This window comes from Patagioenas fasciata, chromosome W (genome assembly GCF_037038585.1).
Source record: "Patagioenas fasciata isolate bPatFas1 chromosome W, bPatFas1.hap1, whole genome shotgun sequence".
Classification (NCBI taxonomy): Eukaryota; Metazoa; Chordata; class Aves; order Columbiformes; family Columbidae; genus Patagioenas; species Patagioenas fasciata.
Window position 1 is genome coordinate 187,983 of NC_092559.1, and position 26,906 is coordinate 214,888.

Genomic DNA, 26,906 nt, shown 5'->3' on the forward strand with positions numbered 1-26,906 from the left:
ATGTTTCTAATGTTTTCCTATAGAATCTCCTGCTGCTGTACAATAAGATACACTCTCAGACTATGACAACATTAGTCCGTGTCTTTGTAAGGCGCAGTCTTTTTCCTACCATATCATGCATAGGTGCCACACTTATATATAGCCAGGTAACTGCTCATCTAAGGTGCATTTTGAAACATACCTTATCCTGCTTTGGAACCTGTGCCGAAATGGAAAGCAGTTGCTCTGTATCCAGGAATTTTGAGATAACTGTAAAACAAAAGTAAACAGATCAGAAATTGAATGGAAATCATAACAAAATCTATTTTTTTTTTTATGAACTTTTGTTAATCTTTTTCTTCCATTCTATCTTCACAAATTATTTACCAGGGAAAAAACAGGTTAAAAATTGCTGCTATCTAAATTATGTTGTCATAACTACACAGACTGTACCGAAGCATGTAGCGATTATTTTACAGGTGGACATATATCAATTTGGTAATATTCTTTTAGTGTGATTGAATCACACGTCTCGTGATAAAGATCAAGATGACACGATCCAGCTCCAGGTGCACTGACTCATACTCTGCTGTTGTGTTCTGTTTAGTTTGTCTGGACCACTATGAAGCAACAGGAAAAAACACCCATACACAACAACAGAACATCAGTGATGCCTTTATTTGTTTTTAATGTATACATTATGTACACCTGAATACTTCCAACTAGTCACAGAGGTAGAGACAAACTCACATTCTTTGAAAAAGTATTGGCTGACTTCTACCCATTTAATCTGAGAAATTCGCTTTTCTTAGCAAAATCCTTGAGAAAAACATCACTATCATAATAAAGATTATTTCCACTACGTGTCACCTGGCCAATAATTACAATTCAAACATATTGAGTCACGTTGCATACTTTCACAGATTAGAAAGAAAGTGTTTTAACATAAATTGAATATGATGCATTAAAAATAAACTACTACTTAGTTGAACACACTCAGAAAACCAAAGATGGTAAATGTCAAATGAGGGTTCCAGGTAAGAGTACCCTACAGATTTGAAGCGCGCTTTGGGGACACCCAGCGCCTCCTGTTCACTGTACATTATGTGAACTGCAGCAGCTGAGACCCTGGGATGTGTGACCTGCAAAAACCATGAACATTAAAGTAACGTTTATAAATCACAAACATGTTATTTGGCTTCTTTATGGACTGAAAGTGACCGGAGTGAAGCATCTAAACGTGATCTGTCCCACATTCATTCTTCACCACCCTGCAGCGGTTCTAGCAGGAGCTTCACACGTTTTCCCCCATTTAAGAGTTTAGATGCCAAAATATCCCAATAAGAACCATAATGCTTGTTTACATCTAGAATTGTCTTAAATATACGTCCTCCTATGCATGTTACAGAACACTGTAACCCTGCTTTGTATATTAACATGTAAAACATGCCACTAAAACCGTATCAATTAACTGACTAGACAAAGTTTTCCTCTGGAATTTAACACGTGCATTAAAACTCCTCCAAACCGAAGCCCAGCTCTACTAGGCCGTCCCACAAGCGCAGGGCTTGAGCTCTGGTTTGAGCCCGATGCCGCACTCCCCGCGCCGGGCTGCAGTACCGCGCTGTGGCCACCGGGCGGCAGCACCAGCGACACCCGGCGGCCGGTGCACCGCGGGAGCACCGGGGCGCCACCGCGCATGCGCGGAACCGGGGCTGAACGTGCGCTTGTGCGGGGGTGACCTGCACCGGGGTGACCACCCGGGATCACCCACAGCAAACGAGCCACCCGGGACAACGCGGAACAGAAAATCCGCTCTAGAGAACCACCCCACCCAGAGAACCCTCCTCGGCGGAACCTCCCGGCGGCCCGTTCGAGCTCTCTAGTGCCCTATTTGCATAGCCACGCCTCTGATTTGCATTTCTCCGCCCCATCCTCGCCCCGCCTGTCGTTCCCACGCGCCCCGCCCCTCCTCTTATCTCTCGCAATCTGATTTGCAGGCTTCGAATCTCAATTTGCATTCTCCCCGCATACTCACCTCCCTGCCCAAGCCCCGAGGAGATTTGCATATCCGGCACGACGCTCTGCTCTGTTCTGTTTCTATTCGACCCCATCTATTTCTATTATTTCTACTTCTATTAATTCTCGTTCTATTTCTTTTCCTGTTTTCTGTTTCTTTCCCTGCGAAGTACAAACCACACCTGATCTCACAGATGTCCAGTGTAACCTGTAGCTGCTTTTGGTAAATATGAGCAGAACTTTACAGCACACGGTTTTCCCAGCAACATGAAGCAGAGAGCGTATTCAAAAAAAAAAAAAAAAAAAACCACAAACACAAAGACGACACACAGCCTTGTAAGTCGGGTGATTAATTCTATTCAGTACGCTTTTACTTAAGTTAGATTACAAGAAAACTAAATTGGGCTCGCCCAGTGCCCTGTGAGTAGTAAAAACCATCACCACACAGTCAGTCACTCAGCAGAGAGCTCGCAGCAGCTCCCCGGCTGCCGCAGTTATGGAACGAAGCGTCTGGCTCGCACACAGAGCCCCCCAGCCCCTGCTCCCACCGCTGACCAGGTGCGGGTGCCGTTCTGCTCCCTGGGGGCAGCTCAGGCCTTTCCCTCAAGTGCACCCGCCAGAGACATTTCCGGGTAAGGATGAGTTTTTTAATCCTTTCTATAAACAGAATTTCTTTGCATTTTAAAAACCTTGTACATCACTGACATTGACTCCTATGTCTCTTTTTACACATACGTATGTATTTAGGGAATATATTTGATTCATATATATCATCTATTTCCACTGTAATGTATATCTACTTAGACATCTACACACTTGCGTATGCATTTACATGTATATATCTGCTTAAACTTATACAGAATATCTGTTTATGTTTATATATATCACCACTTATTATCTAGAATATCCATTTATACTTACGCACCTGTTTAGCCTTCTCTTTGGACACAAATATCTTTCTAGACTTGCAGATGTTGGCATATTGTTACAATCATATTATTACATTTATGTATATTTAGACAGAGCTATCGATTCACACTTGGCGTGTGGCACGATGAGCAGTGACACGTGGCCAGCTGCACGGCTCAAGCACGAGGGACACCCCGACCTGCCAGGGAAAAGCGCCACTGAGAGCCAGACAGAAACAAAGTACGTCAGAGCACGCTGTCAGATATTGGGGAAAACACTCATCGCATCCAGTTGCCTCTCTTTTTCAATTTTTAGAACAAATACCCATCTGCTTAAGTACACCTAATAAATTATATGCTGCACCTACTTAACAATTACTCTTAACTATGGAAGTCAACATGTAAATTAGACCATTTGCTTTAAGTTTCATTGATAGGAAAATCACTGAGATAGAAGACATGGGTTTACTTTAAAAAATAAATAAATATCCCCATTCCTGCAGTGCAGCATAAGGCTACGAAAAAGGAGCGTCAGACTCACGAACACTTTTGGCTGCACTGCAGCACACAGGGGAACACGTTTCTGTGACCGTGACAGCTCGACTGTCGCAACCGGGAACCCAAAGCCCAGCGGTGCCACCAACCTTTGCCAGGCCTGCTGTGCTGGGCTCTGCGGAAGGAAATGGACTTTGGTTGGTTGTTTCAAAGAAAATGAACAGTCCTGTTGTTGATGAGGCCACTGCCCACTACATCACCTGGGAAGATCCACTCGGAGGGCAGGTTCATAAAATGCAGCTTCTTGGAATGAGGAATGCTGCCGTTTTGGAAGATTTCTTACCAACTGAAGTCAGAACTACACACTGTAGGTTAAGAGAAAAAAGTCACTATTGAAACAATAACTCATCCAAACCACACATGGACTCACCGCCACCAGTTACGAGGCTGAAAGTGCTTCTTGGGAACACCTGGCAAACACGCAGAACAAAACCGATTTGCCCAGGTGCCTGTATCTCTGTCAGCTTTTTGAGTACTATTCTAAGATATTTTAAAAACCTATTGAGTGAAAAAGAACAAAGCATTTGTCATTGAATCAGGTTGTTTCTTCTGGACATCTGAACTCTTACAAACACCTCCTTTCCTCTTTTAGTACAAAATCATTTCCATAGTATCATTCAATAGTAAGCCCACAGAAACAGAAGATTACGCTTTCAGGAAGAGAAAATAACCAGAGGGAGGTGAGCTCTGCACAGGTGTACCGTGCTCCAGAACAGACCTTATTTTTAGTACTTCTGGTAAAATATTTCGTATTAAAAATATAGAAGGAGAGTCGGTGCATTCTTAATGTTAACTTTAAAGTCCACTCTACAAGTACCTCAGGAAAAACGCAGACACGCGTCCCAGCCGTACCTTGTACGGGCAGACCGCTCTGGATTCCTTCTGTCTGTCTGGTACTTCTGTAGCAGAAGACGGGGCAACTGCGGTGAAACGGTGGCAGCAGACATCCAGCTGAAAGAGGAAATGGAGGAAGAAACCTGGGATGGCCAACAGGACAGGGAAGAATATGACTGTGGGTAGGGAGCAGGACACAGGGATACAGCGAGAAACAATGGGACAGGGAGCAGCATTAAAGGTCAGAAAGAATAAGAGATGAACAGGAAGGAGGAATGGAACGCTGAGATGCTGAACAAAAAACGCCAGCAACAGTGAGCGAGACAAACGAATAGAGAGAGAAGGGCAAGGAAGGAAGAAGAGATAGGAAGGTGGGAGATAAGAGCTGCACGTACAGGTACTGAGAAGAAAAGAACAGCAGGGAACAGGCCAGAGAAACTGTGGGGAAAAAAAGAGACTGATGCAGATCAAGACAAAGATATGGAAAAGGGAAAAACAGCCATAGAAGATGGAGCAGGACACAAAAACAGAGAGAAAAGGAGAGGTATAGGGAAGCAAAATTTTAAAATAATAATAATAAACCAAAACCACCACCAAGGAGGGGCAGGGAGGCACCAGGACACACAAGCCGGGGACGAGGCCCCGAGGGCCAGGGACTCACAGCGGCTCTCGCTTTCGGTGGCTGCCAGGAGGCTTCTAACAGCTCAGACGCTCCCGTCTCCTTCTCTCCTCCCTTCCTCTCCGGTAACTCGGGGCGCTCGGCCGTCCTCAGCCTAGGAGAACACGGTGGGGTGTCAGGGCTCCTACGAGACGAGGCTTCGGGGACATGGAGCCTCGCTGGCTCGCTCGCCAGGCAGCCGTCCTGCTCCAGGATACGCGCACGGACCCTGCCGCGCACGTTGGCCCCCGGCCCGCCGCACGCCGCGCAGAGGGAGCCTTCGCCACCCGGAGAGAGGGGCTCGCTCTCTCGCCCGCCGCAGGAAGCGGACGTTGGGCCGACGGCCCCGCATTTCTTCCTCTTTACCTCTCCCCAACCTCTCTGGCTCCAGCAGCAGCAGCCCCCGCCCACGCACGGGACGTGCTCCCCCGTCCCTTCTCCCGCCACGCTGCCAGACGAGCCTCGCCAGCCCGAGGCGGGCGCAGCCAATGGCATCCCCCGGGTTGGGAGCGAACGGCCACATCCTCAGCGCGGCCTCTGGGAGAGGGAGAGAAGAAGCAGCGGCTGTTAGCACCGTAGCTCACCCCTGCCCCAGCCTGCTCCTTCCGCAGGGGCCACCGGAGAGATGCCGAGGGCCGGCTTGCCGCCTTCACGACGGGGCTTGGGAGCGGCCCAGGAACACGGGACGGGCTCGCAGGAGCTGCCGGAGCTGGGGGCGGCTGCACGGGGCGAGCGGGGCCGCGGGAGGAGGCTCGGGGGGAGCTCTGGCGAGCTGGGGACGCACCCGGCATCTGCCCCCGGCCGGCTGCCGCCTCCTGCTCCTCTGCCGCACGCTGGGGACGGAGGACGGCGCCGCGTCTCCCACCCGGGCGCTGCTCCCCAGGTTCCATTCCCCGCCTGGGCTGGGGGGTCTGCTGAGCATCGGGCGTTCACAGCTCCCCCTCAGAAACACAGAAATTCCAAATTAGAGTTCAGCCTCTGGAAACAATAGAGCAGGAGAAAGCAGAGGAATTAGTCAGAAGAAGGGACAGGAGAGCAGCTGAGCTAACGGAGGATTCGAGGGAAACGGGCCACCTCAAAACACAAGGCATCCTCAAAAAACCAGAGCAACTGCAGCAACGCCAGACAGCATTAAGACAAACTGACACCGTTTAGGACACGCTCAGCATAAAAGCAAACACATCCACCGGTGCAGGAAAGCATCTCGCCCCTTCCCCACAGCACCGCCACAGGACACAGCCCTGTGAGGCCACGGGACGGGCTCGTACTGAAACGGAGAAATAAGCTTGACAGCAGAGTCAATTACACCGTTAAGCAGGCAATGTTCCTTTCATCTGCACTGGGGAGCTCTGGGGGTCGTCCTCTGTAAGTGCTCCCACAACTGGATGCTCTTGCATTGCTTATAGTCACACAGCTGCTACACATAAATTACAATTGTTTTAAATTTTGAACATACAATATATCTAGCCTAAGAAATAATTGATGAAGTTAGTTATAAATGTTTAGTTTCTCACTGACAACACATCTATTAGTTAAATATAAACTAAGCTCTCAGCTTCTAAACAATGTGTTATTAAATCTCCTGTCTCCCTCTTGTCATGCAGAAGGATCTAAAAGGTGAAAAACATCCCCTCATCGTGCAGGCGGTCAGAAAGCATTTACCTCACGTGAACCGGTTAATGAAGGGTACATCTTCTATAACTTCATCGCAGTATACATTAACTTGGTAGCTTCTCTTGAATTCCCCCCTTTTCAATATACTTGCAAACTCTTTGGCAGTATAAATCTACGAAATATTATCATCTCGCGTTGTGGTACAGCACAATTATTTGTTACCCACTAGCAGTACCAAACAGAACACTGTAGCGTAATGTAAGTAAAAACGACTAGCATCAAAATCAGAGTCCTAAGATCAATGCTGACAGAACTGCGAAGCCGCAGCTCCTGCCGGTTCTGGCGTTGGTTTCTGGCACTTCTGACCGCTTCGGGTCAAACGGCGCCTCTTCCCCCGGCCGTGCGCTGCAGTACCCGAGTTTCGCCACAGGGCGGCAGCACTGAGACCGCCGCGGCAGCCCCGGGCGAGCGGTCGTGCCGCGTTTCGCTGGAACCCCGCAAAATAAACTCCAGAAAACAAACGCAACGAAACAAAAACGCACACAGAGAGCCGCGGAACGAAAGCCGCGCGTACAGGACACAGAACCCGCCGGGCCTCGCCCCGAGCTCCCGCCGAAGCGGCGCCCGACCCGCCACGCCACCGAGCCTGCCACCGCGCCTTAGCTCTGGTTTGAAACGTCTCCCCCCGACTAACGGGGGCTGCGCCGCTCCCGGAGCGACTGCTGTCCCGGAGGGACACACGGCTCCAGACGGTAAGCCTTCGGCGCACCTGCCCTCAGGGTCACACACCTCCCACCGGCTTCGCCAACTCGGCCGTAAGGGCAGGAGGGAAACTGAACCGAACGCCTCCTCACCGCGCCGGCCCATCCCACTCCCCCCGTTCCAACGGCACGGTCACCCTCGCCGCGGCCGCACTCACCTGCCGCCTCTTTCGCCGCTCCGTTCCCCTCGCACTCTCCCACCGTCCCGCCGGGCTCCGCGGGCACCGACACCTGCCGCGCCCCGGAGACCTCCGCGGCCGGAGGCCCCCTCTGCCTTTCTGTCGTCTCCTTCCTTTCTGCCGCCTCCGGGGACCTCACGAAAGGCTGCCCTGAGCCGACTGCCTCCAGGTCCCCGGGTGCCGGTTGCAGCAACCGCTCCGCAGCCGCCCCGACCCCCGTTCCCGTTAATTCCCGGTACCCACCCCGAGACACCACGGACCCGCTCGCCAGGACCCGCGCTGATTGGCTGCTTTCCACCCCACCACGCTGTCCTCCTATTGGATGCTCCGTCCGGCGCCCAGAGGCCCGCAACGCCCGCCCCTCCGGCAAAATGATAGCCTGCCTAGGCACGTCAATCACCATTTTCTCCGCCTATCAGAGCTCGCAGTGAGGGCAGGCGCAGTAGGGAGAGAGCAGCACCCGCCCCTTTCCGCAACACGATTGGCTGCCGAAGACAAGTCAATCATCATTCTCTTGGCCCATCAGTACTCGCAGATTGCTCATGCGCAGTACGGAGCCTCCGACACCCGCCCCTCCGGCAATCTGATTGGCGGACAGAATGGCAATTGACGTACCTTGGTAGCCTATCAGCGATCCGTCCCCCCCCCCAGCCTTCCCGCGCCATCTGATTGGCCCGCTCTGCACCCTCACCCGTCTGCTCTCCGCCCTGCCGGGCCCCCCACGCCCTTTGCCCGCGCGGCTTCCAGCAGCCGCGTTTGAAAGGAAACAACAAACCGCGCTCCTTTGCTTTACGCTGACAAGCGGGGCGGGTGGTCACCTACCCTTAAATTCATTGTGAACAGAGAGAGCCCTAAGGAGCTCCGGCCGGCAGGTTTCTCTCCCCTGTGCCCGGGACCGAGGAGACGACGCCGCCTCCTGCTGCCGCCTCGCCCGTTCCTCTCGCAGCGGGGCCGCCCCGGGAGAGCCGGGCGCCTCTTTTTTTCCCGGCGGCTCGTCCGACCGCTGCCCCCCCCTTTCTGACGGGCACGACCTCGGTCGCAGCGGCAGCGCCCCCCTCTTACCCGCGGCACGGGCACCGGGCGCCGCTCCCCAGCTGCAGTTCCGGGCTGTGGCCACCAGACGGCAGCACCGAGCGCGGTCACGCAGCGCCCCCGGGCCCCGCAGCGCGGGCGCTTTTTCTTGACCCGTGGGCAGCCCGAGCTCCCCGAACGCGCTTTCCCAGAGCCGCGCACATGGCAGACACACTGATAAAAGATAATAGCCCGACATTGCTAAAATGTGGTTTTTTCCTAAAGATGCCTTCTATCCTAATAAAATACATTGCCTCTCCCTGTGCCCCGTGTCTTGTCTGCAGCAGTAACTCGGCTCGCCCGCAGCTGCGGCAGCTCTGCTGCTGTTACAGGGTCAGTTCCAGCCCTTTACCCTCGGCTGAGCAGCAGCCGGGCAGGCGCTGCTGCTCTGGGCGCTGCGCATCCTTCAGGAACGGTTCTCAAACGATCCTGTGCAACGATGTCCAGAGCCAGGACCCCGCGGCGGGGGACAGGAGCACACGGCCGGGCCCGTCCCGGCTCGGGGCTGTTTCCGCAGTCGCTGTGAGCTGATCCGTGAGCTGGAACCAACCTCCCCATGCCCCGGCCCGGCCCTTTGTCCCCGGCTTTCCCAGGGCAGCGCAGCGGGCTGGGTCACACCAACTGTTCTCTGCTGGCACCACCCAGCCGGGTCACCTGTGTCTGCGGTTGTGGGGACACCCCACGGGCTCCCTGGAAACGGACATCACAGCACTGAGAGGGGGCGTTCAGGAGCCTCTGCGCTTTTGGGTTGGTTTGTTTGGGTTTTTTTTCCTTTTGTTGTTTTGATCGTTAGCTTCTTGTTGTCGGTTGGTTTGTTTTTAAGCTGTTACTCTATATAGCTCATCCATGGTGCTTATAGAGCATGGGTAAATCTACCCTGCTTCCTCACAGGAGACGACCATCTCACTTTACAACAGGTGATTGAATCTGCTATAGAAAAGTTCAACCACCTCCTGTACAGCAAAGGATAAAAGAAAGTATGGATTTTTGTTGCATCTAATCCACAATGCAAGTACCCATTAACAATACATTAGCAGTGGGTTCCTTCAAATATTCACAGTGAAGGTAGTTCCTGGCACGATTGTATTAGCGTTCTTACTATTTTACGGGAGAAACACAGGGCACAGCTGATTTTGCCCACGTGCAGCGCAGTGATCACACGGGTGCGGTGAACCGGGTGGGAGGCCCTAGAAAAGGAAAATCAGCCTCCGTGTGCAGGGCCAAAACAGAAATCCTTTTCAAACTGTGCCATTTTAAAAAGCTACCAGGGGTATAAAGCAGAAAAAAGAGCAGTGAATGTGTATAATGACACAATTAGATGGTTCTCCAGTTCCATGATGTGCTCTTTTACTAACAGTGTCTGCTGGAGTGGATACCCTGGACACCAACAAGCGGGTCCTGGTGCTGTGCCCATGGCGATTCATCCACTGTGGCCGTGGGTGTCAGGCCCTGATACAATAGACACAAAACCTTGGGAGGGAGGTGATCACAGTAGAACGCTTAAAGATAATGAGCTAGCAGACTTGATTTAATCTTTATTTAAAAATACACATGGCTGCTGTCTTTTCTACAGTTTAGGTAGGACGGGCTCCAATACATGACAAAAATTAAAGGGGGAAAGCTTTATTTTTACAATGGTAAATACAGTCTAAATCGTAATTTGGGAAACAGATAAAGGGGTGTAGCAAATGAGGCACAGACGATCCTGTTTTATCTCAGAAGGCTTTGGCGTATTTACAGCTTTAGGCACAGCGTGTCCAATCCCGTATAAAATGCACTGTCCATACCAATTCAGCCTGTCCCCCGATATAAGGACATCAGGATGCCACCCTGCATTCACCAAGGGACAATCCTGATCTAATGTTCTCTGTGTATTGTACACCAATATCTGTTCGTCAACAAACCTTTTACTGGTTTCAATTTCTTTCCCTGATTGTCCTTTTTCAAATACAATGCGTATGTAACATTTTGTATTGTGTAATATGCATTATATAATAGACAATATATGATTTAAAACATATCTCATTATATATTACATGTAGTGCATTACTATACTACACATCTCGGGTATACCCACCCAGACCTGTGCAGCATATTAATATTATTTACAGTGGCCACCATTAATTACAATATTCCCTGGTTGCTGTTCCCCAGGGAGTCAAACGATCCTTTTCCAATGTCACAAAACACAGCCCGGGGGGGATTTCTTCCGAATCGCTCCTGTCCATTGTCCACTACCTATTTCACAATCACAATAACAGACAATTGGTGAACCATAAGTACTGGACTACAAAATCACCCAAGACACAAGTAACAACAACAACAAATCACTAAAGACACAAACAATCATACAATTGCTAAGGCACAAACAGCAAAATCACTAAAGGTACCTTTACCAAATTACTATTCCCTCATTTTTCTCTTTTATTTATTGTTTTCTCATTTTCGTCTTTGGTTTTTTATTTCTTTTTAATTTACCCAATTTACCAAAATGCGCAGACCCAACGCGCTGGTGTCGCCCACGTCTCGCGCAGGCAGCGTGCAAACAAACCAGACTATGAAAGTGCCTTATCTCATTGATGGGGTTTTACCCACGTCCCGAGCTGGCCCGAGGATCCGTGATCCCTTCCGGGAATTCCCCGGTGCCGGCACAAGGTCCCAGAGATCCTGGGGTCCACGGGAGGTCAGGCAGATTATCCCATCCTCGTCGCCAGAAAACGATACCGAAAAGTCGGCAAACAGACTCTTTAACACTGTTTTGAAAGTGTTAAAAAGCAGGCACTTTTATTACGGCGCGCTGGGCACTCGGGGGATCGCTCCTCTAATCCAGCGTGCGTTCCGCTTTCCTCTGGTTTTACATATCCTGGAACTCCTGAAACAGCAAAACACGCCAACCACTGTTTACAGACGTCCCGTGCTCTTTCACCAGTGCGTGCAGCCGCAACGAGAAATCTGGAATGAGCGTCTACAGAAACACATACGTATTTACCCAATTCAGAACAACGCGTTACATCAGCTGGCCGTACTTGTCAGTAATCCCTCCTGGATTAACACCCTCTTTGGATGGCACGGGTGCCGACTGTTGGCAATCAGGGCAGGACATAAGAACGCTCCTGGCCTGATCCGTTGTAATTTGAAATGGTCGTTTTAACGACTTTGCATTCTGGTGAAAGAGTTTATGTGATAATTTAGCTTGCTCCAAGGCTTTAGGCACAGTAAGCGGCACAGCTCGTGCATCGGCCCTCCTATTGCCTTCCACGAGAGGTCCTGGAAGGGCAGCGCGAGAGCGGATGTGCGCTGCATAAAAACCATGACGTCTATGATTTATTAGGAACCATAGCATTCTCAATCCAGCCATCAAAAGAGGATTATCCTCTTCCTTAAGAAAAGAAGCTTCCAGGCGGTTAAGTATGCCAGCTGCATAATGAGTCAGTTACAACATTCAAAGGCTCATTACAGAACACTCAAAAGCGATCCTAACAGCTGTCAGCTCAAGAACTTGTTTGACCCTTGGTCTCCTTTTTCTACCTTGTGTTTGCAACACTGGGTATCTGAGTTTAGCCATGTAATTACAACTTTACGTGAGCAACCAGAGGCATCGGTAAATTCAGTCTTGTCATTGCTGACAGCAGCACTTGCCATACAACGGTAAATTACCAATTTCAGCCCACAGTTTATGTTGAGGGTAATAAACTGATATGTTCCCTGCGTATGTTGCCAATGCAATCTGGAAATTCACATCTTCAGTTAATTACCATTGTAACTTCACCTTTGTTCTAGGAACAAATACACCTTCAGGTCTATCCAATACATAGCATATAAACATTCCCTGCCTTTAATTATTGGTTTTGAATACATTTTTTATTATCCAAACTGTTTCCATTAGCGCGTGAGCTAGAAAAACCCATACTGCCCCAATCACCTTTCTCCTTCCTTGAGCTCTCCTGACCTGTGGTTCCACCACCCGTGTCTTCTTTCTGGGGCCCTCTTGACTCACAGGTGCGCTCCAACCCTCCTTCTCGATCACTCTTCTTCACAGGTTCGCCTCCTTCCGGGTGCAGCACCGCGCTTTGCGCACAGGCTTTCCTTCCTTGTCCAATTTATACAATGGCCTCTGCTCACAAGATTTCATCAAGGTTGCTCTATTCACATTATCACCAGGTGGTTCCTCAATCTCTTTCCTGTGAGCTAAAATACACCCTAACGGGCTCTTTTTCAGAATACCGCTACTACGCCGTCCTCCCATTACGCGTCACACGGAACGACACGGCTCATCCTGTAACAAATACGAGCAAATAACTATTAACACCTACAGCAGTACTCCACAGATAATACTCAAACCTACCCACGACACACCGCCCTCACAAGTTGTACTCCAAGTTTATCCCACCGTCTCCAAAACAAAACAATTCCGGTACCCAGCTCAAATCTCTCTAACACTCAGCACCGCAATTAGGACACTCTGCAACACAGATGGCTCCACAACGCTCACACTCCTCGCAAGTTAAAGCCACAGCAGCTCCTGCTGTAGTTTTTGGTGTTCAAGTGCATAGTCAGAACCAAGGCACATCCAAGAATTAAACCCAACTACGGTACACTTCACGGCTACATACAGAGCCAGCTTTGCACCACAACGGAGCACGGGAACAACCAACACCAAAAGCTGGCCGCACAAACAACTCCACAGCAACTACTGTATACCTCTAAGGTGCTCGCAACCCCGTCCATGCTATCCTGCCGAAATTCCGTACCACGACTTACGGACAGTTCGCGAGCACGTGACCGGTCCCAAATTTCAGAGAAGAAAGACTTCTCACCAGAGGTCCTCGTCCGTCCCCGCGGCGATCCGACCGAGACGAGGAGTCTCTCCAGAGACATCCCCGGGGTGCGCCAAGAGAGTCCTCGGCTCCACGGGCCCTGCGGCCGGACAGAGCGGGTCCTCCGGCTGGCTCACCGGCTGAAACGGGGAAAGAAACGGGACGGCAGAGTCAGCAGCACTGCTAAGCCTCGTTCTTTATTTCATTTGACGATGTTAGTTATAATCGTTTAGTTTCTCGCTGACAATACATCTGTTAATTATTAGTCAAATATAAACTAAGCTCTCAGCTTCTAAACAACGTGTTACTTAACCTTCCATCTCCCTCTTGTCGTGCAGAAGGATCTAAAAGGTGAAAAATATCCCCTCATCGTGCAGGCGGTCAGAAAGCATTTACCTCATGTCAACTGGTTAATGACGGGTACACCTTCTATAACTTCATCGCAGTATACGTTAACTTGGCAGCTTCTCTTCAAAAGCGAGAAGAGAAAAAAGGGACAGGGCTCTGAAAAAACAAGGCAGAGATCAAAGCAGCGGCGGGGACAGAGGAAAAGAGGCCGGAAGAGCACCAGGAACAGGGCACAGAAAGAAACAAATCGGCGCGGCGGCAGCGGCGCGGAGACGGAGGAAAAAAACCCGGCACGGTCAACGGGACAGAGAGGAACGCGACCACGGGCAGGGAGCGGGACACGGGGACACGGCGAGGAACCACGGGACGCGGAGAGATACCAAAAAGTCGGCAAAAAAGACTCTCTAACGCTGTTCTGAAAGTGTTAAACGGCGGGCAATTTCAATACAGCGCACCGCACGCTCAGAGGATGGCCCCTGTATTTGAGCGTACGTGTGATTCACGCTTCTTGGTATTCTTTACATACACCTATTGCATATTCATTTGCTTCTACCGCTTAGTTAGTGCATTAAACAGAAGCTCTCTCCATAACCCCACCCTTCGCTGGCAGTCCATCTCTGGTATGCCAGTGTCCATCAAGGGTCTCCAGCGGTCCCCGGTGCCCCTGGAGCCCGGTGCCCCCTGCCCCGGTGTCGGCTCCTCGACCTCATGTCTTGAGCACGCCCGCTGTCATTTTGTGCTGCTACTCAAGTAGCTCCTTCTCCATTTAGTGGAACGTCCCGTTTTCCCAGCCTGCGAGCCAAGGACATCCCGCTTTGCCCCACCTCCAGTCCCTACAGAGCTAGTGTTTCTCTGTTAGGTTTCTGTTCCGTTAGGCCTGGTCTTGCTGCCTTATGCCAAGGGCTTTCTACAAGATTTTTGTTCCTCCTATCAACGGGAAGCAAGAGAGAGGGCAACAGGCAAAAACGATGGCAGAGCGAGAGACCGCGGGGAACACAGGGGCTTGGAGGAAGAAAGAGAGGAATGAGGAGCCCTGCGGAGAGACGGAGGACAGGAAAAAAGAAAATAAAAAGAGAGAAAAAAAAACGGGGCGGCACAAAGGCTCAGAACGTGAACGAGGACGGGAACAGTGCCGTACGGAATGAAGAAAGCCGGCAACGCCGAGCACGACAAAGGCACAGAGAGAGAGACGGCGAAGGGAGGGAGGAAGGAAGGAGACAGAGCAGCACATACAGACACAGAGAGGAAACTAATGGCAGGGAAAAGAACGGGCCAGAGAAAGCGTGGGGAAAAAGGAGACGGAGGGGCAGGGAGGCACCAGGACACACAAGCTGGGGACGAGGCCCCGAGGGCCAGGGACTCACAGCGGCTCTCGCTTTCGGTGGCTGCCAGGAGGCTTCTAACAGCTCAGATGCTCCCATCTCCTCCTCTCCTCCCCTCCTCTCCGGTAACTTGGGGCGCTCGGCCGTCCTCAGCCTAGGAGAACACGGTGGGGTGTCAGGGCTCCTACGAGACGAGGCTTCGGGGACATGGAGCCTCGCTGGCTCGCTCGCCAGGCAGCCGTCCCGCTCCAGGATACGCGCACGGACCCTGCCGCGCACGTTGGCCCCCGGCCCGCCGCACGCCGCGCAGAGGGAGCCTTCGCCACCCGGAGAGAAGGGCTCGCTCTCTCGCCCGCCGCAGGAAGCGGACGTCGGGCCCACAGCCCCGCATTGCTTCAGGATCTTTCCAGATCTACAGATTTTGACATATTTACAATTACATAGGTTTAGACGGAGATATCTATTTGCACTTATTAAAAAAATACGTACACGGGTATGAGTGAATACATAGAGATGATATTTAATATCCGTTTAGATTATGTAACGCACAGTCATTACAGGTAGCTCTACCTACTCACACTTTTCTCTATTTTAAATTGCTTTCTATATAATTTTTTCTCATTTTCGAGTCCTTCATTTTTTAATTTACATATAGACAAGATATTGGTATTTTTAAAACCATCAACAGGAATTTTTTACATTCTAAAAATCCTTTATATAATAGAGTAGAAAAGGGGGTTGATATAAAAGCATTTGATAGACACGTGAATGCCATCCTGCAATATATAAATACCAAGGACAGATTTCTCTGTTTGCAATTCCCACACTCGTGTTTACAGGTCGAACACGTGTTCTCCTCCCCCGGGAATTTTCAGGCACGTTTGGACTGTGACCCCCTCTTTTCAGGGGGACTCCCTTTTGACCCCCGCATCCCCCACCCGCATCGCCGGCCCCTGCTCACGCTGGGGCGCCACAAGTGACACCGTCACGCGACACGAGGGAAACGGCCCCGACAGGCAGCTCATTGTGTCATTTACTCTCATTGTGTCATTTACACGTGCACGTACCACAACCCCCAAAAAGCAGGGGGGGGCTCCCCTAGGAAAACAAAGCGGAGGCAGCGCCCCAAACAGCCGCAGCCCCCGGCCCACAGGCCGGCAGCCGCCCCCCGGCACGGCAATGCTCCTGGCCAACCTGAGAAGGGAGCTGCTGTGAGTGCCACCCAATAGCCATACCCCTCTTTTCTAGGCAGCTTGGAGAACCCTATTTGCCAGTGTTGTCCTGGGACATTTCCCTCGTCCAATTGTTCTTATTTATACCCTGTATACAGTATTAAGATGATGGTTTTCTAGACACATTTCACATTGCTGGGTCACTCCTTCGCAAACAGTTTATAAATTCACTCTTACCTTTTCACCTAATCGTAACAGAGCGCATCAGCTCCTTGCGCTGCGAGGTACCACTGCTCTCCCGTCACCAGTGACAGCTTCTTTGGACCCTAATTCTAATTCGGCTATAAATCTCCTATTAATTTCTTATCCTCTTTGTTGCGGTTTCCTGATGTTGGCTGGAGGAGACAGCCACCTGGGATCAGAGGTGTGGCTTTTGTATCGGTCTCTGTCCTTTCGGTGGCTGGTTTCACACTGGCATCTGCTAACTTATTTCCAGTTTCCTGATCAGTGTTTCCCTTCTGAGGCCCTTTGCAACGCACGATGGTAACTTTTCCAGCAACAGCACAGCTTCCAACAACTGGAGTATCATGTTTAATCTGTTTAAAAAGCATGCAATTGAAGAAGCGAACGTATGCTTGCCTGTTTGAGTGAGCGTTCCTTAAACAGCTTCTCTACGTATGTCGCCGGATATCTTTGCTGCAGGTTTCGCTGCATCGTTCATCCGTTCGAGCAGAAGCTGACCGTTTCAACTGCAGTCATCATCATAGCCGTCACTTGGATTCTGGCCATCGCAATCACGCGTCCTTCTGCCGTCATGCTGCACGTACAAGAAGAGAAACATTTCAGGGTGATCCTCGGCTACGGCAACGAAACCCGCCCCGTATACTGGTGCCGAGAGGACTGGCCTGACCCAGGAATGAGAAAGATCTACACAACAGTTCTCTTTGCGAACATCTATCTGGCTCCCCTGTCGCTCACTGTTATCATGTACGCCAGGATAAGCATTGCTCTCTTCAACACTGCGATGCCCACGGTGGGAAAGCACAGCCAGGAGCGATGGCACAGCACGTCAAAGAAGAAACAAAGAGTAATCAAAATGCTCATTATTGTGGTTTGGCTTTTCACCCTCTCCTGGCTTCCCTTGTGGACTCTGATGATGCTTTCTGACTATGTCAACCTTTCAGATGTCCAGTTGCACTTCTTTCACATTTATATCTATCCCTTTGCTCACCGGCTGGCCTTTTTCAATAGCAGCGTCAACCCCATCATCTCCGGTTTCTTTAACGAAAACTCTCACCGGGGCTTTCAGGCCGCCTTTCAACTTCAGCTCTGCTCCCGGGAGGTGGCTCACAGGGACACCTGTTCTCAGCAAGGCCACAGCAATGTCATTTTGTCAGCTGGCAACCCCCAGACACCCCAGGATCAAGCTTCTCAAAACGCTAAGGGAAAAGGGAAGACAGTTAGGAAAGGAAATTGGGTGAATAACCAGCAAGATTTGACAATGGAGGCTCTAGAAGAGACCTGCAATGACGGGATTAAGTGAAACATGCTATGCACTACCAAAACGATGTAAGCCTAGCAGAGTCGGTTTGTTGTGTTGTGAAACTCACGCTCTGTCAGCCCCTTGACAGTGTTTCTTTTTTGAAGGAGATACACAACTTGCCCAGTATCTGAATGTGTGATGTGAGCAGAAAGCCAAATTCATCCTCCTGTGTTAGCAGCTTGAAGAAGGTGCAACCGCCCTGCAGTCAGTGATGACCCACTCTGCTCCCGAACTGGGCTGGAGCAGAGACGTGGCTAAAACGGGCGAGCGTAGGGAGGAGACTCAGCCCAGCAGGTACCACACGGAACGTGAAACTCCGGGCAGCGCACCTTCGTTTCAAGGGAGGAACACACACACAGAGCACAAAGGACGTTACTCTACCTGAGACACACACTGTCCTTAGCAGCTGCACAGCAACGTTGTCTCTGTGATTTGGAGTTCTGGTGGCAAATGATGGAGCTCCGTACGTCGCACCTTTCAAACCTGCACACAGAAAGACGCTTCACCCCACAGATGACACCAGAAACTAGGAAGCCTCCAAAAAGAATTTACAACCCCACAGCCAAACCAGTTACACTCACCCCCACAACCAATCCTGCTCTACACACATCTCCTTCTCCTTCAGACACCCTTCAACAGCCAGATCCACAGTCATCTCCCAATGGGTCATTCACTGCACTAAACGCAGCAGGGCGGAGGAGAGGGGGGGGGAACTAAAGGAAATTTAAAAAAAACCCTCCCTGACTGTGTTTTTTTCAGTGGCATTTCTTGGCGTTATTTTTGTCGGGCGTTGGAGGTAAAGGTTTAGCTTCCATTACCTGCTGGGCAGTTGTCACTGCATGCCCAGGTTCACGTACCCCTTGCTTTATGCAAAGCTGCTTCCATCAGCGACCCAGGAGTCTTCAGCATCCTCCAGCGGCTGGTCCTTTCAATCCGCTCCGCCGGAGCGAACAGCTTCTGCTGTTTCCAAGCAATCGTGGGCCACCGACTGCAAAACGGATCCACTGAGGAAAGAAGCCGGATCGACAATGTTAGTGGTAGAAATATTTACATCTTTAAACCTTCTAAGGAGCCATCGAGGCAGGGATGTCGTTTTTACACAAATGGGGACGGACACTGACACACAGATACCTGGCCGCGAGCCCTGCGGGGCGAACAGCGCCTCTGCCCCCGGCCGTGCGCTGCAGTACCCGAGTTTCGCCACAGGGCGGCAGCACTGAGGCGCGCTGCGGCACGGCATTGGGGCGCCCGGGTGCAGCACCGCGCTTTGCGCACAGGACGGCAGCACTGAGACCGCCGCGGCAGCCCGGGCCGAGCGGTTGTGCCGCGTTTCGCGGGAATCCCGCAGAAAAATAAACAGAAAACAAACACAACAAAACAAAAACGCACACAGAGAGCCGCGGCACGAAAGCCACGCGTACAGGACACAGAACCCGCTGGGCCTCAACCCGAGCTCCCACCGAAGCGGCACCCCACTCGCCACACCACCAAGCCTGCAACCGCACCTTAGCTCTGGTTTTATGCATCCCCCCCCACAGCGGAAAAAACCCTCCTATCTTGCATTGCTCTTTGGCATTACAATTGCACAGGTGTGAACTCATAAAAGGAAAGCAGCCATCGCACAGACACACACTCAGAACTCGACTAGGCTGGGGTTTTTCTTTGTGTTACACAAACGGACTCTCACTCCTCTAAGGAAACAAATTCATTCTGAAGCATAGCCTCTCCCTGGGGGAAAAAAATGCCCACTCCGAGCTCCCAAACACTAGGGAGCTGTGGGGAAACCAGTGAAAGCCAAAACCAACAGCAGCAACGTCAAGTGGAATTTGGCTTAAATTCTGATCATGCACTTAAAAGCCTCTCTCTGTCCTACCAATGGCTGGTCATTCTTTGGAAGGACAAACTTTCTTACCTGAACATCCTAAATTGAAGACTCCACGGAACAGAACGGAGATTGAGCCACAGGACAACGGTGCCATTGATTTACGCTAATGGGGAAAAAAACACCCTAGAAGTCAAACCCAAATTTACTTATTACTTCCCATCACATTTCATCCCTTACATTTCAACTGGCAGCAAGGTGTTCAAAAATTAACTATACCCATGCCACTTATCACTAAAGATTAAACTCTACATATAAATCTTAAAGGTTATTTCTAGCATGCTCATAAATTCATGTGAACAAAGACAAGGGCAACGCTCGACCCTAAGGAGGGAAAGAGGCGGCTGTTCCTCTATGGCAGATCAAACTTCCTTCTTTTACCTGCAACACGTGGAACTGCCGCGGGACCCGTTCGTCAACGGGGTGTGCGTTCTTAACTAAAACTGGTCGCCAGCTTCTCCGCAGAGGCAGTGAATTTGCCTCTTCTTTTTTTTCCACGTGGGAAAAAAAAAAAAAAAGATCACAAAAAACACATGAAAAAAAGACAAAGGAATGATCTCTTCCAGGCCGTTTCTCTAAACCGTCAAGTCATTAGAAAATTGCACATGTCTTCTCCAAGCAGAATGAGCCTGTGATTCCATACAAAAGGAGGGCAAGGAGCAGGTCAGCTTGTCAGAGAAAGATAGGGACAGGGAGCAAGACAAGGTGACACAGAGAAAGGGAGAGAGAGGCAAAAGGGACGGAGAGGCAGGGCAAGGGGAAGGAGAGGCCAAAATGAGCGCTCCGCAGCCTCCCCTCGCTCGCCTCGATCCTCGTTTCCCCGTTAACTCCCGGTGCCCGCCCGGAGACACCACGGACGCGTTTGCCAGAGGCAGCTGTTCAAACGGGATTGAGTCGGTGCGCTCTGATTGGCTGCTTTTCACCACAGCGCACCGTCCGCCTATTGGATGCTCCTTCCCGCGCTCCGCGCCCAGGTGCCCGCCTCAGGGTCGGACCTGACTGAGGACCGCGCAATTTGGGCATGCGCAGTACTGAGGCCTCAACGCCCGCCCCTCTGGCACTCTGATTGGCTGCCTGCGCACATCAATTGCCATTCTCCCCGCCTATCAGCGCTCCGCCCCTCCAGCCCTCCCGAGCGATCTGATTGGCCCGCTCTGCATCCTCACTCGCCTTCTCGCCGCCCTGCCGGGACCCCCACGCCCTTTGCCCGCGCGGCTTCCAACAGCCGCCTTTAAAAGGAAACAACAAACCGCGCTCCTTTGCTTTAAGCTGAAAAGGGGGGCGGATGGTTACCCACAGCGGAAAAAACCCTTCTATCTTGCATTACTCTTCGAGACTACAATTGCATAGGTGTGAACTCAAAATTAAAGCAGCCGTCTCACAGACACACACTCAGAACTTGACTAGGCTGGGGTTTTTGTTTGTGTTACACAAACGGACTTGCACTTACAAATTCATTTTTAAGCATAGCCTCTCCTTGAGGAAAAAAAATGCCCACTCCAAGCTCCCAAACATTTGGGAGCCTTGAGGAAACCAGTGAAAGCCAAGACCGACAGCAGCAACGTCAAGTGGAATTTGGCTTAAATTCTGATCGTGCACATAAAAACCTCTCTCAGTCCTACCAATGACTGATCCTTTTCTGGACGGACAAACTGAACATCCTAAACTGAAGACTCCACGGAACAGAACTCCACTGGCAGCGAATTTGCCTCTTCTCCGGCTTCCACGTGGAATATCTTGTAGCATCCTCCAACTCGCAGACATTCTTCCCCAGTCCACGGCCCCAGATACGGAATCTCCCGAGCAGCGAGCTGAATCAACCGTGCGGGATTTCCTTCACGGCACGGAGAAGGCGACACAGGCAAAAAAGCAGGCCAAAGCACCTGAACCCGTCTGCCATCCCCAGCCTGCGGCCAAGAGACCGGGAGCACCCTGCCCAAGGGGCCGCACACCCCACAGCTCTGGCCGGCAGGTCTCTCTCCCCTCTGCCCCCCGGCACGGAGGAGGCACTGCCGCCTCGCCCGTGCCCCCTCGCAGCAGGGCCACCCCGGAAGAGCCGGGGGACCCTGCCTCCCTGTTTCCCCTGGGAAGGGCACGGACGGGCGCGGGTTTGATCCCTGAGGGAGAGAGAGGCCAGGCTCTCCGAGCTCACCTCGCCGGGGACAGCTCGGCCAACGGCCGCTCCAGCTCCTCGTGGCTCCTGCTCGTTGCCGCCGCAGGTCACTTCGGCTCTGCCTGACGCAGCCCCTGGGCAGCGCGTGCGCCCCGTCCGTCTGCCGCAGCTCTGGCTCGTCGAGGCCCCGCCTCCGCAGCTCCTACTCCCGACGAGCTCTGTGCAGCAGCCTGGGCTTTCCGCGAGGTCACAGATCCACCGCTGCTAAAGAAACGAGGATTAGGACTAAACGTTCTAAGGAGCCATCGAGGGAGGGATGTCGTTTTTACACAAATGGGGACGGACACTGACACACAGATACCTGGCCGCGAGCCCTGCGGGGCGAACAGCGCCTCTGCCCCCGGCCGTGCGCTGCAGTACCCGAGTTTCGCCACAGGGCGGCAGCACTGAGGCGCGCTCCGGCACGGCATTGGGGCGCCCGGGTGCAGCACCGCGCTTTGCGCACAGCCTTTCCTTCCCTGTCCAATTTATACAATGGCCTCTGCTCACAAGATTTCATCAAGGTTGCTCTATTCACATTATCACCAGGTGGTTCCTCAGTCTCTTTCCTGTGAGCTAAAATACACCCTAACGGGCTCTTTTTCAGAATACCGCTACTACGCCGTCCTCCCATTATGCGTCACACGGAACAACACGGCTCATCTTGTAACAAACACGAGCAAATAACTATTAACACCTAACGTCTCCAAAACAAAACAATTCCGGTACCCAGCTCAAATCTCTCTAACACTCAGCACCGCAATTAGGACACTCTGCAACACAGATGGCTCCACAACGCTCACACTCCTTGCAAGTTAAAGCCACAGCAGCTCCTACTGTAGTTTTTGGTGTTCAAGTGCATAGTCAGGACCAAGGCACATCCAAGAATTAAACCGAACTACGGTACACTTCACGGCTACATACAGAGCCAGCTTTGCACCACAACGGAGCACGGGAACAACCAACACCAAAAGCTGGCCGCACAAACAACTCCACAGCAACTACTGTATACCTCTAAGGTGCTCGCAACCCCGTCCACGCTATCCTCCCGAAATTCCGTACCACGACTTACGGACAGTTCCCGAGCACGTGACCGGTCCCAAATTTCAGAGAAGAAAGACTTCTCACCAGAGGTCCTCGTCCGTCCCCGCGGCGATCCGACCGAGACGAGGAGTCTCTCCAGAAACATCCCCGGGGTGCGCCAAGAGAGTCCTCGGCTCCACGGGCCCTGCGGCCGGACAGAGCGGGTCCTCCGGCTGGCTCACCGGCTGAAACGGGGAAAGAAACGGGACGGCAGAGTCAGCAGCACTGCTAAGCCACGTTCTTTATTTCATTTGACGATGTTAGTTATAATCGTTTAGTTTCTCGCTGACAATACATCTGTTAATTATTAGTCAAATATAAACTAAGCTCTCAGCTTCTAAACAACGTGTTACTTAACCTTCCATCTCCCTCTTGTCGTGCAGAAGGATCTAAAAGGTGAAAAATATCCCCTCATCGTGCAGGCGGTCAGAAAGCATTTACCTCATGTCAACTGGTTAATGACGGGTACACCTTCTACAACTTCATCGCAGTATACGTTAACTTGGCAGCTTCTCTTCAAAAGCGAGAAGAGAAAAAAGGGACAGGGCTCTGAAAAAACAAGGCAGAGATCAAAGCAGCGGCGGGGACAGAGGAAAAGAGGCCGGAAGAGCACCAGGAACAGGGCACAGAAAGAAACAAATCGGCGCGGCGGCAGCGGCGCGGAGACGGAGGAAAAAAACCCGGCACGGTCAACGGGACAGAGAGGAACGCGACCACGGGCAGGGAGCGGGACACGGGGTCACGGCGAGGAACCACGGGACGCGGAGAGATACCAAAAAGTCGCCAAAAAAGACTCTAACGCTGTTCTGAAAGTGTTAAACGGCGGGCAATTTCAATACAGCGCACCGCACGCTCAGAAGATCGCCCCTGTAATTGAACGTACGTGTGATTCACGCTTCTTGGTATTCTCTACATACACCTATTGCATATTCATTTGCTTCTACCGCTTAATTAGTGCATTAAACAGAAGTTCTTTCCATAACCCCACCCTTCGCTGGCAGTCCATCTCTGGTATGCCAGTGTCCATCAAGGGTCTCCAGGGGTCCCCGGTGCCCCTGGAGCCCGGTGCCCCCTGCCCCGGTGTCGGCTCCTCGACCTCATGTCTTGAGCACGCCCGCTGTCATTTTGTGCTGCTACTCAAGTAGCTCCTTCTCCATTTAGTGGAACGTCCCATTTTCCCAGCCTGCGAGCCAAGGACATCCCGCTTTGCCCCACCTCCAGTCCCTACAGAGCTAGTGTTTCTCTGTTAGGTTTCTGTTCCGTTAGGCCTGGTCTTGCTGCCTTATGCCAAGGGCTTTCTAAAAGATTTTTGTTCCTGCTATCAACGGGAAGCAAGAGAGAGGGCAACAGGCAAAAACGATGGCAGAGCGAGAGACCACGGGGAACACAGGGGCTTGGAGGAAGAAAGAGAGGAATGAGGAGCCCTGCGGAGAGACGGAGGACAGGAAAAAAGAAAATAAAAAGAGAGAAAAAAAACGGGGCGGGGGGCAGCACAAAGGCTCAGAACGTGAACGAGGACGGGAACAGCGCCATACGGAATGAAGAAAGCCGGCAACGCCGAGCACGACAAAGGCACAGAGAGAGAGACGGCGAAGGGAGGGAGGAAGGAAAGAGACAGAGCAGCACATACAGACACAGAGAGGAAACTAATGGCAGGGAAAAGAACGGGCCAGAGAAAGCGTGGGGAAAAAGGAGACGGAGGGGCAGGGAGGCACCAGGACACACAAGCCGGGGACGAGGCCCCGAGGGCCAGGGACTCACAGCGGCTCTCGCTTTCGGTGGCTGCCAGGAGGCTTCGAGCAGCTCAGACGCTCCCGTCTCCTTCTCTCCTCCCTTCCTCTCCAGTAACTCGGGGCGCTCGGCCGTCCTCAGCCTAGGAGAACACGGTGGGGTGTCAGGGCTCCTACGAGACGAGGCTTCGGGGACATGGAGCCTCGCTGGCTCGCTCGCCAGGCAGCCGTCCCGCTCCAGGATACGCGCACGGACCCTGCCGCGCACGTTGGCCCCCGGCCCGCCGCACGCCGCGCAGAGGGAGCCTTCGCCACCCGGAGAGAGGGGCTCGCTCTCACCCGCCGCAGGAAGCGGACGTCGGGCCGACGGCCCCGCATTTCTTCCTCTTTTCCTCTCCCCAACCTCTCTGGCTCCAGCAGCAGCAGCCCCCGTCCCTTCTCCGCCACGCTGCCAGACGAGCCTCGCCAGCCCGAGGCGGGCGCAGCCAACGGCATCCCCCGGGCTGGGAGCGAACGGCCACATCCTCAGCGCGGCCTCTGGGAGAGGGAGAGAAGAAGCAGCGGCCGTTAGCACCGTAGCTCACCCCTGCCCCAGCCTGCTCCTTCCGCAGGGGCCACCGGAGAGGTGCCGAGGGCCGGCTTGCCGCCTTCACGACGGGGCTTGGGAGCGGCCCAGGAACACGGGACGGGCTCGCAGGAGCTGCCGGAGCTGGGGGCGGCTGCACGGGGCGAGCGGGGCCGCGGGAGGAGGCTCGGGAGGAGGCTCAGGGGGAGCTGGGGACGCACCCGGCATCCGCCCCCGGCCGGCTGTCGCCTCCTGCTCCTCTGCCGGCCCCGGGGACCTCCGCGGGGGCTGCCCTGGGCCGCCTGCCCCCAGACCCCCGGGAGCCGGCCGTAGCGAGCGCTCCGCAGCCTCCCGTCCCTCGGCACCCGGGCGGGCAGCAGACATCCCCGCACCCGCCTAAGGGATCACTCGGCTCCCCTGTGCCTTCACCTGCCACCGGAACCGGGTCCCACCGACGCCATTGCGCTCCCAGACCCCGCACATGCGCGGGACGGCGCTTTGTAGGGGAACCGGGGCGGGCACACCCCCGGGCTGCAGTACCGGCCACGGCCACCGGGAGGCAGCACCAGCGACAGCCGGTGGCACCGGCGCTGCTGTTCCGGCTTCTGGTGCGCGGCGCCCACCCGCACCTGCGGCGTTTGTTTTGTTTTGTTTGATTTTTGATTTCTCGCTTGTGTCGTATGTGCTGGGCATGTGAGGATGGCTGACGCTACCTGAAGAGGCCTCAATGGCAGCAGAAACATGTTCTAACTCAGCAATGGCATTCCTGAGCTTGGGCGAGCCATGTTTCTCCATGCCTCAGTTTCTCTGCATGTAAACTGGGACTCCCATGTCCCACAGAGGCAGCATCAAATAAACTCGAAGGGTATTCTTTAGGATGTTACGCGAGAGGGATGCGGGGGCAGCACATCTACGACTGGTTTATCGTGAACCACTGCAGGTTTGCCTGCCGTACAAGCTATCCTGGTTTTGAGTCACGCTGCAGCCAGCCCAGCACAAACAAGCCACTGGTGAGCCAGGCATCCTGCAGAGCCCTTTGTCCGAAAGCACTGCCTAAAACTGGCATCCCCTCACTGACACTCTGGGTTTCCCCAGAGGCCTGTCTTTCACTGCCTGCACCCGCCTCTTTGCCCAGATGGAATCAAAGGAGGGATGTCTGACCTACCTGCACTGCTCACAGCTGGAACACATCCTCTTTGTTTACCCCAACACTCCCTTGTTTATCAGCAGCCAAAGCTCCAGTTCTTCTCTCTTCTTGTTTTCATCCAAATTTCTGCTTCCTCCATTTAAACTCTCTCCTGAATGTCTCGCCTAGCTGACTTTAACTGTATTTTTACATAGAACCAAACATTTCAGAGCTGATTTCACAGTTCTGAAAGGGGTAGAAATGTCATATGACAAAGGAATGGCTGCCAAATGTCAGTCAATTTTCACATCATGCATTGGCAGAAGACAGAAGATGCTCAGAAAGAGAGAAGACACAAAATTCATTCTACCAGAAAAAAACCAGTACTGCTATCAGAGTGACCAGTGTCTGGTCTGATCAGCTTTCCATTCCACTCTTGTTCTCCTGTGATAGGATTTTGTACATGGGTATTCTGTGGTTGACAATCTGCTGAAGGAAGCTGACATTCAGGAGACTGAGCAAAGAACAAATTCCTTTCGGGAAAACTCCAATAAGTATTTACAGCTTAACCCGCAATGCCTGCAGACT

The 26,906-nt window shown here is 52.3% G+C and overlaps 2 protein-coding genes and 1 long non-coding RNA gene across 13 annotated transcripts; all 3 read right to left on the minus strand.

The window, feature by feature from the left end:
• Positions 1–2,429: 2,429 nt before the first annotated feature.
• LOC136114609 (uncharacterized) lies at positions 2,430–9,480 on the minus strand. The gene is made up of 6 exons (XM_071801572.1): positions 9,455–9,480; positions 7,487–7,794; positions 5,538–5,894; positions 4,957–5,068; positions 4,314–4,752; positions 2,430–3,766 (listed from the first exon to the last, which is right to left on the minus strand). The coding sequence occupies exons 1-4, from the start codon at positions 9,478–9,480 to the stop codon at positions 5,064–5,066; spliced, it is 696 nt and encodes a 231-aa protein (XP_071657673.1). The 3' UTR covers positions 2,430–3,766; positions 4,314–4,752; positions 4,957–5,063.
• A 1,960-nt stretch (positions 9,481–11,440) lies between these two features.
• Positions 11,441–15,347, minus strand: LOC136114604 (uncharacterized). 2 transcript variants are annotated; one of them, XR_011736291.1, is made up of 5 exons: positions 15,108–15,337; positions 13,792–13,899; positions 13,396–13,535; positions 12,501–12,854; positions 11,441–11,543 (listed from the first exon to the last, which is right to left on the minus strand). It is a non-coding gene; the product is annotated as an uncharacterized lncRNA (long non-coding RNA). The 2 variants fall into 2 exon arrangements; XR_011736290.1 differs by lacking the exon at positions 11,441–11,543 and having other exon boundaries at positions 12,444–12,854; positions 15,108–15,347.
• Positions 15,348–16,880: 1,533 nt separating this feature from the next.
• Positions 16,881–25,690, minus strand: LOC139826310 (uncharacterized). Of its 10 annotated transcripts, none has more exons than XR_011736247.1 (9): positions 25,622–25,690; positions 24,967–25,164; positions 24,659–24,770; positions 21,815–22,036; positions 19,693–19,768; positions 18,638–18,784; positions 18,162–18,263; positions 17,469–17,676; positions 16,881–17,256 (listed from the first exon to the last, which is right to left on the minus strand). XR_011736247.1 is itself a non-coding variant. In XM_071801601.1 (8 exons), the coding sequence occupies exons 1-8, from the start codon at positions 25,651–25,653 to the stop codon at positions 17,669–17,671; spliced, it is 897 nt and encodes a 298-aa protein (XP_071657702.1). In that variant the 5' UTR covers positions 25,654–25,690; the 3' UTR covers positions 16,881–17,668. The 10 variants fall into 10 exon arrangements, 4 of the variants coding, with proteins under 4 accessions (XP_071657702.1, XP_071657701.1, XP_071657704.1 ...); XR_011736246.1 differs by having other exon boundaries at positions 16,881–17,054; positions 17,169–17,676; XM_071801601.1 differs by having other exon boundaries at positions 16,881–17,676.
• Positions 25,691–26,906: the final 1,216 nt, after the last annotated feature.

Coding starts and splice junctions, on each gene's coding strand:
- LOC136114609 (XM_071801572.1), bottom strand. CDS start 9,480: ATGGTCGTCTCCTGTGAGGAAGCAGG. Junction 7,795..9,454: donor GTCTCCTGTGAGGAAGCAGG/GTAGATTTACCC, acceptor GGTGGAAAGCAG/CCAATCAGCGCGGGTCCTGG. Junction 5,895..7,486: donor AGCGGCGAAAGAGGCGGCAG/GTGAGTGCGGCC, acceptor TGTGTTTCTGAG/GGGGAGCTGTGAACGCCCGA.
- LOC139826310 (XM_071801600.1), bottom strand. CDS start 25,653: ATGGCGTCGGTGGGACCCGGTTCCGGTGGCAG. Junction 19,769..21,814: donor GCCGAGCTGTCCCCGGCGAG/GTGAGCTCGGAG, acceptor TTTCCCCATTAG/CGTAAATCAATGGCACCGTT. Junction 18,264..18,637: donor AGCTTTGCATAAAGCAAGGG/GTACGTGAACCT, acceptor TTCTGTGTGCAG/GTTTGAAAGGTGCGACGTAC.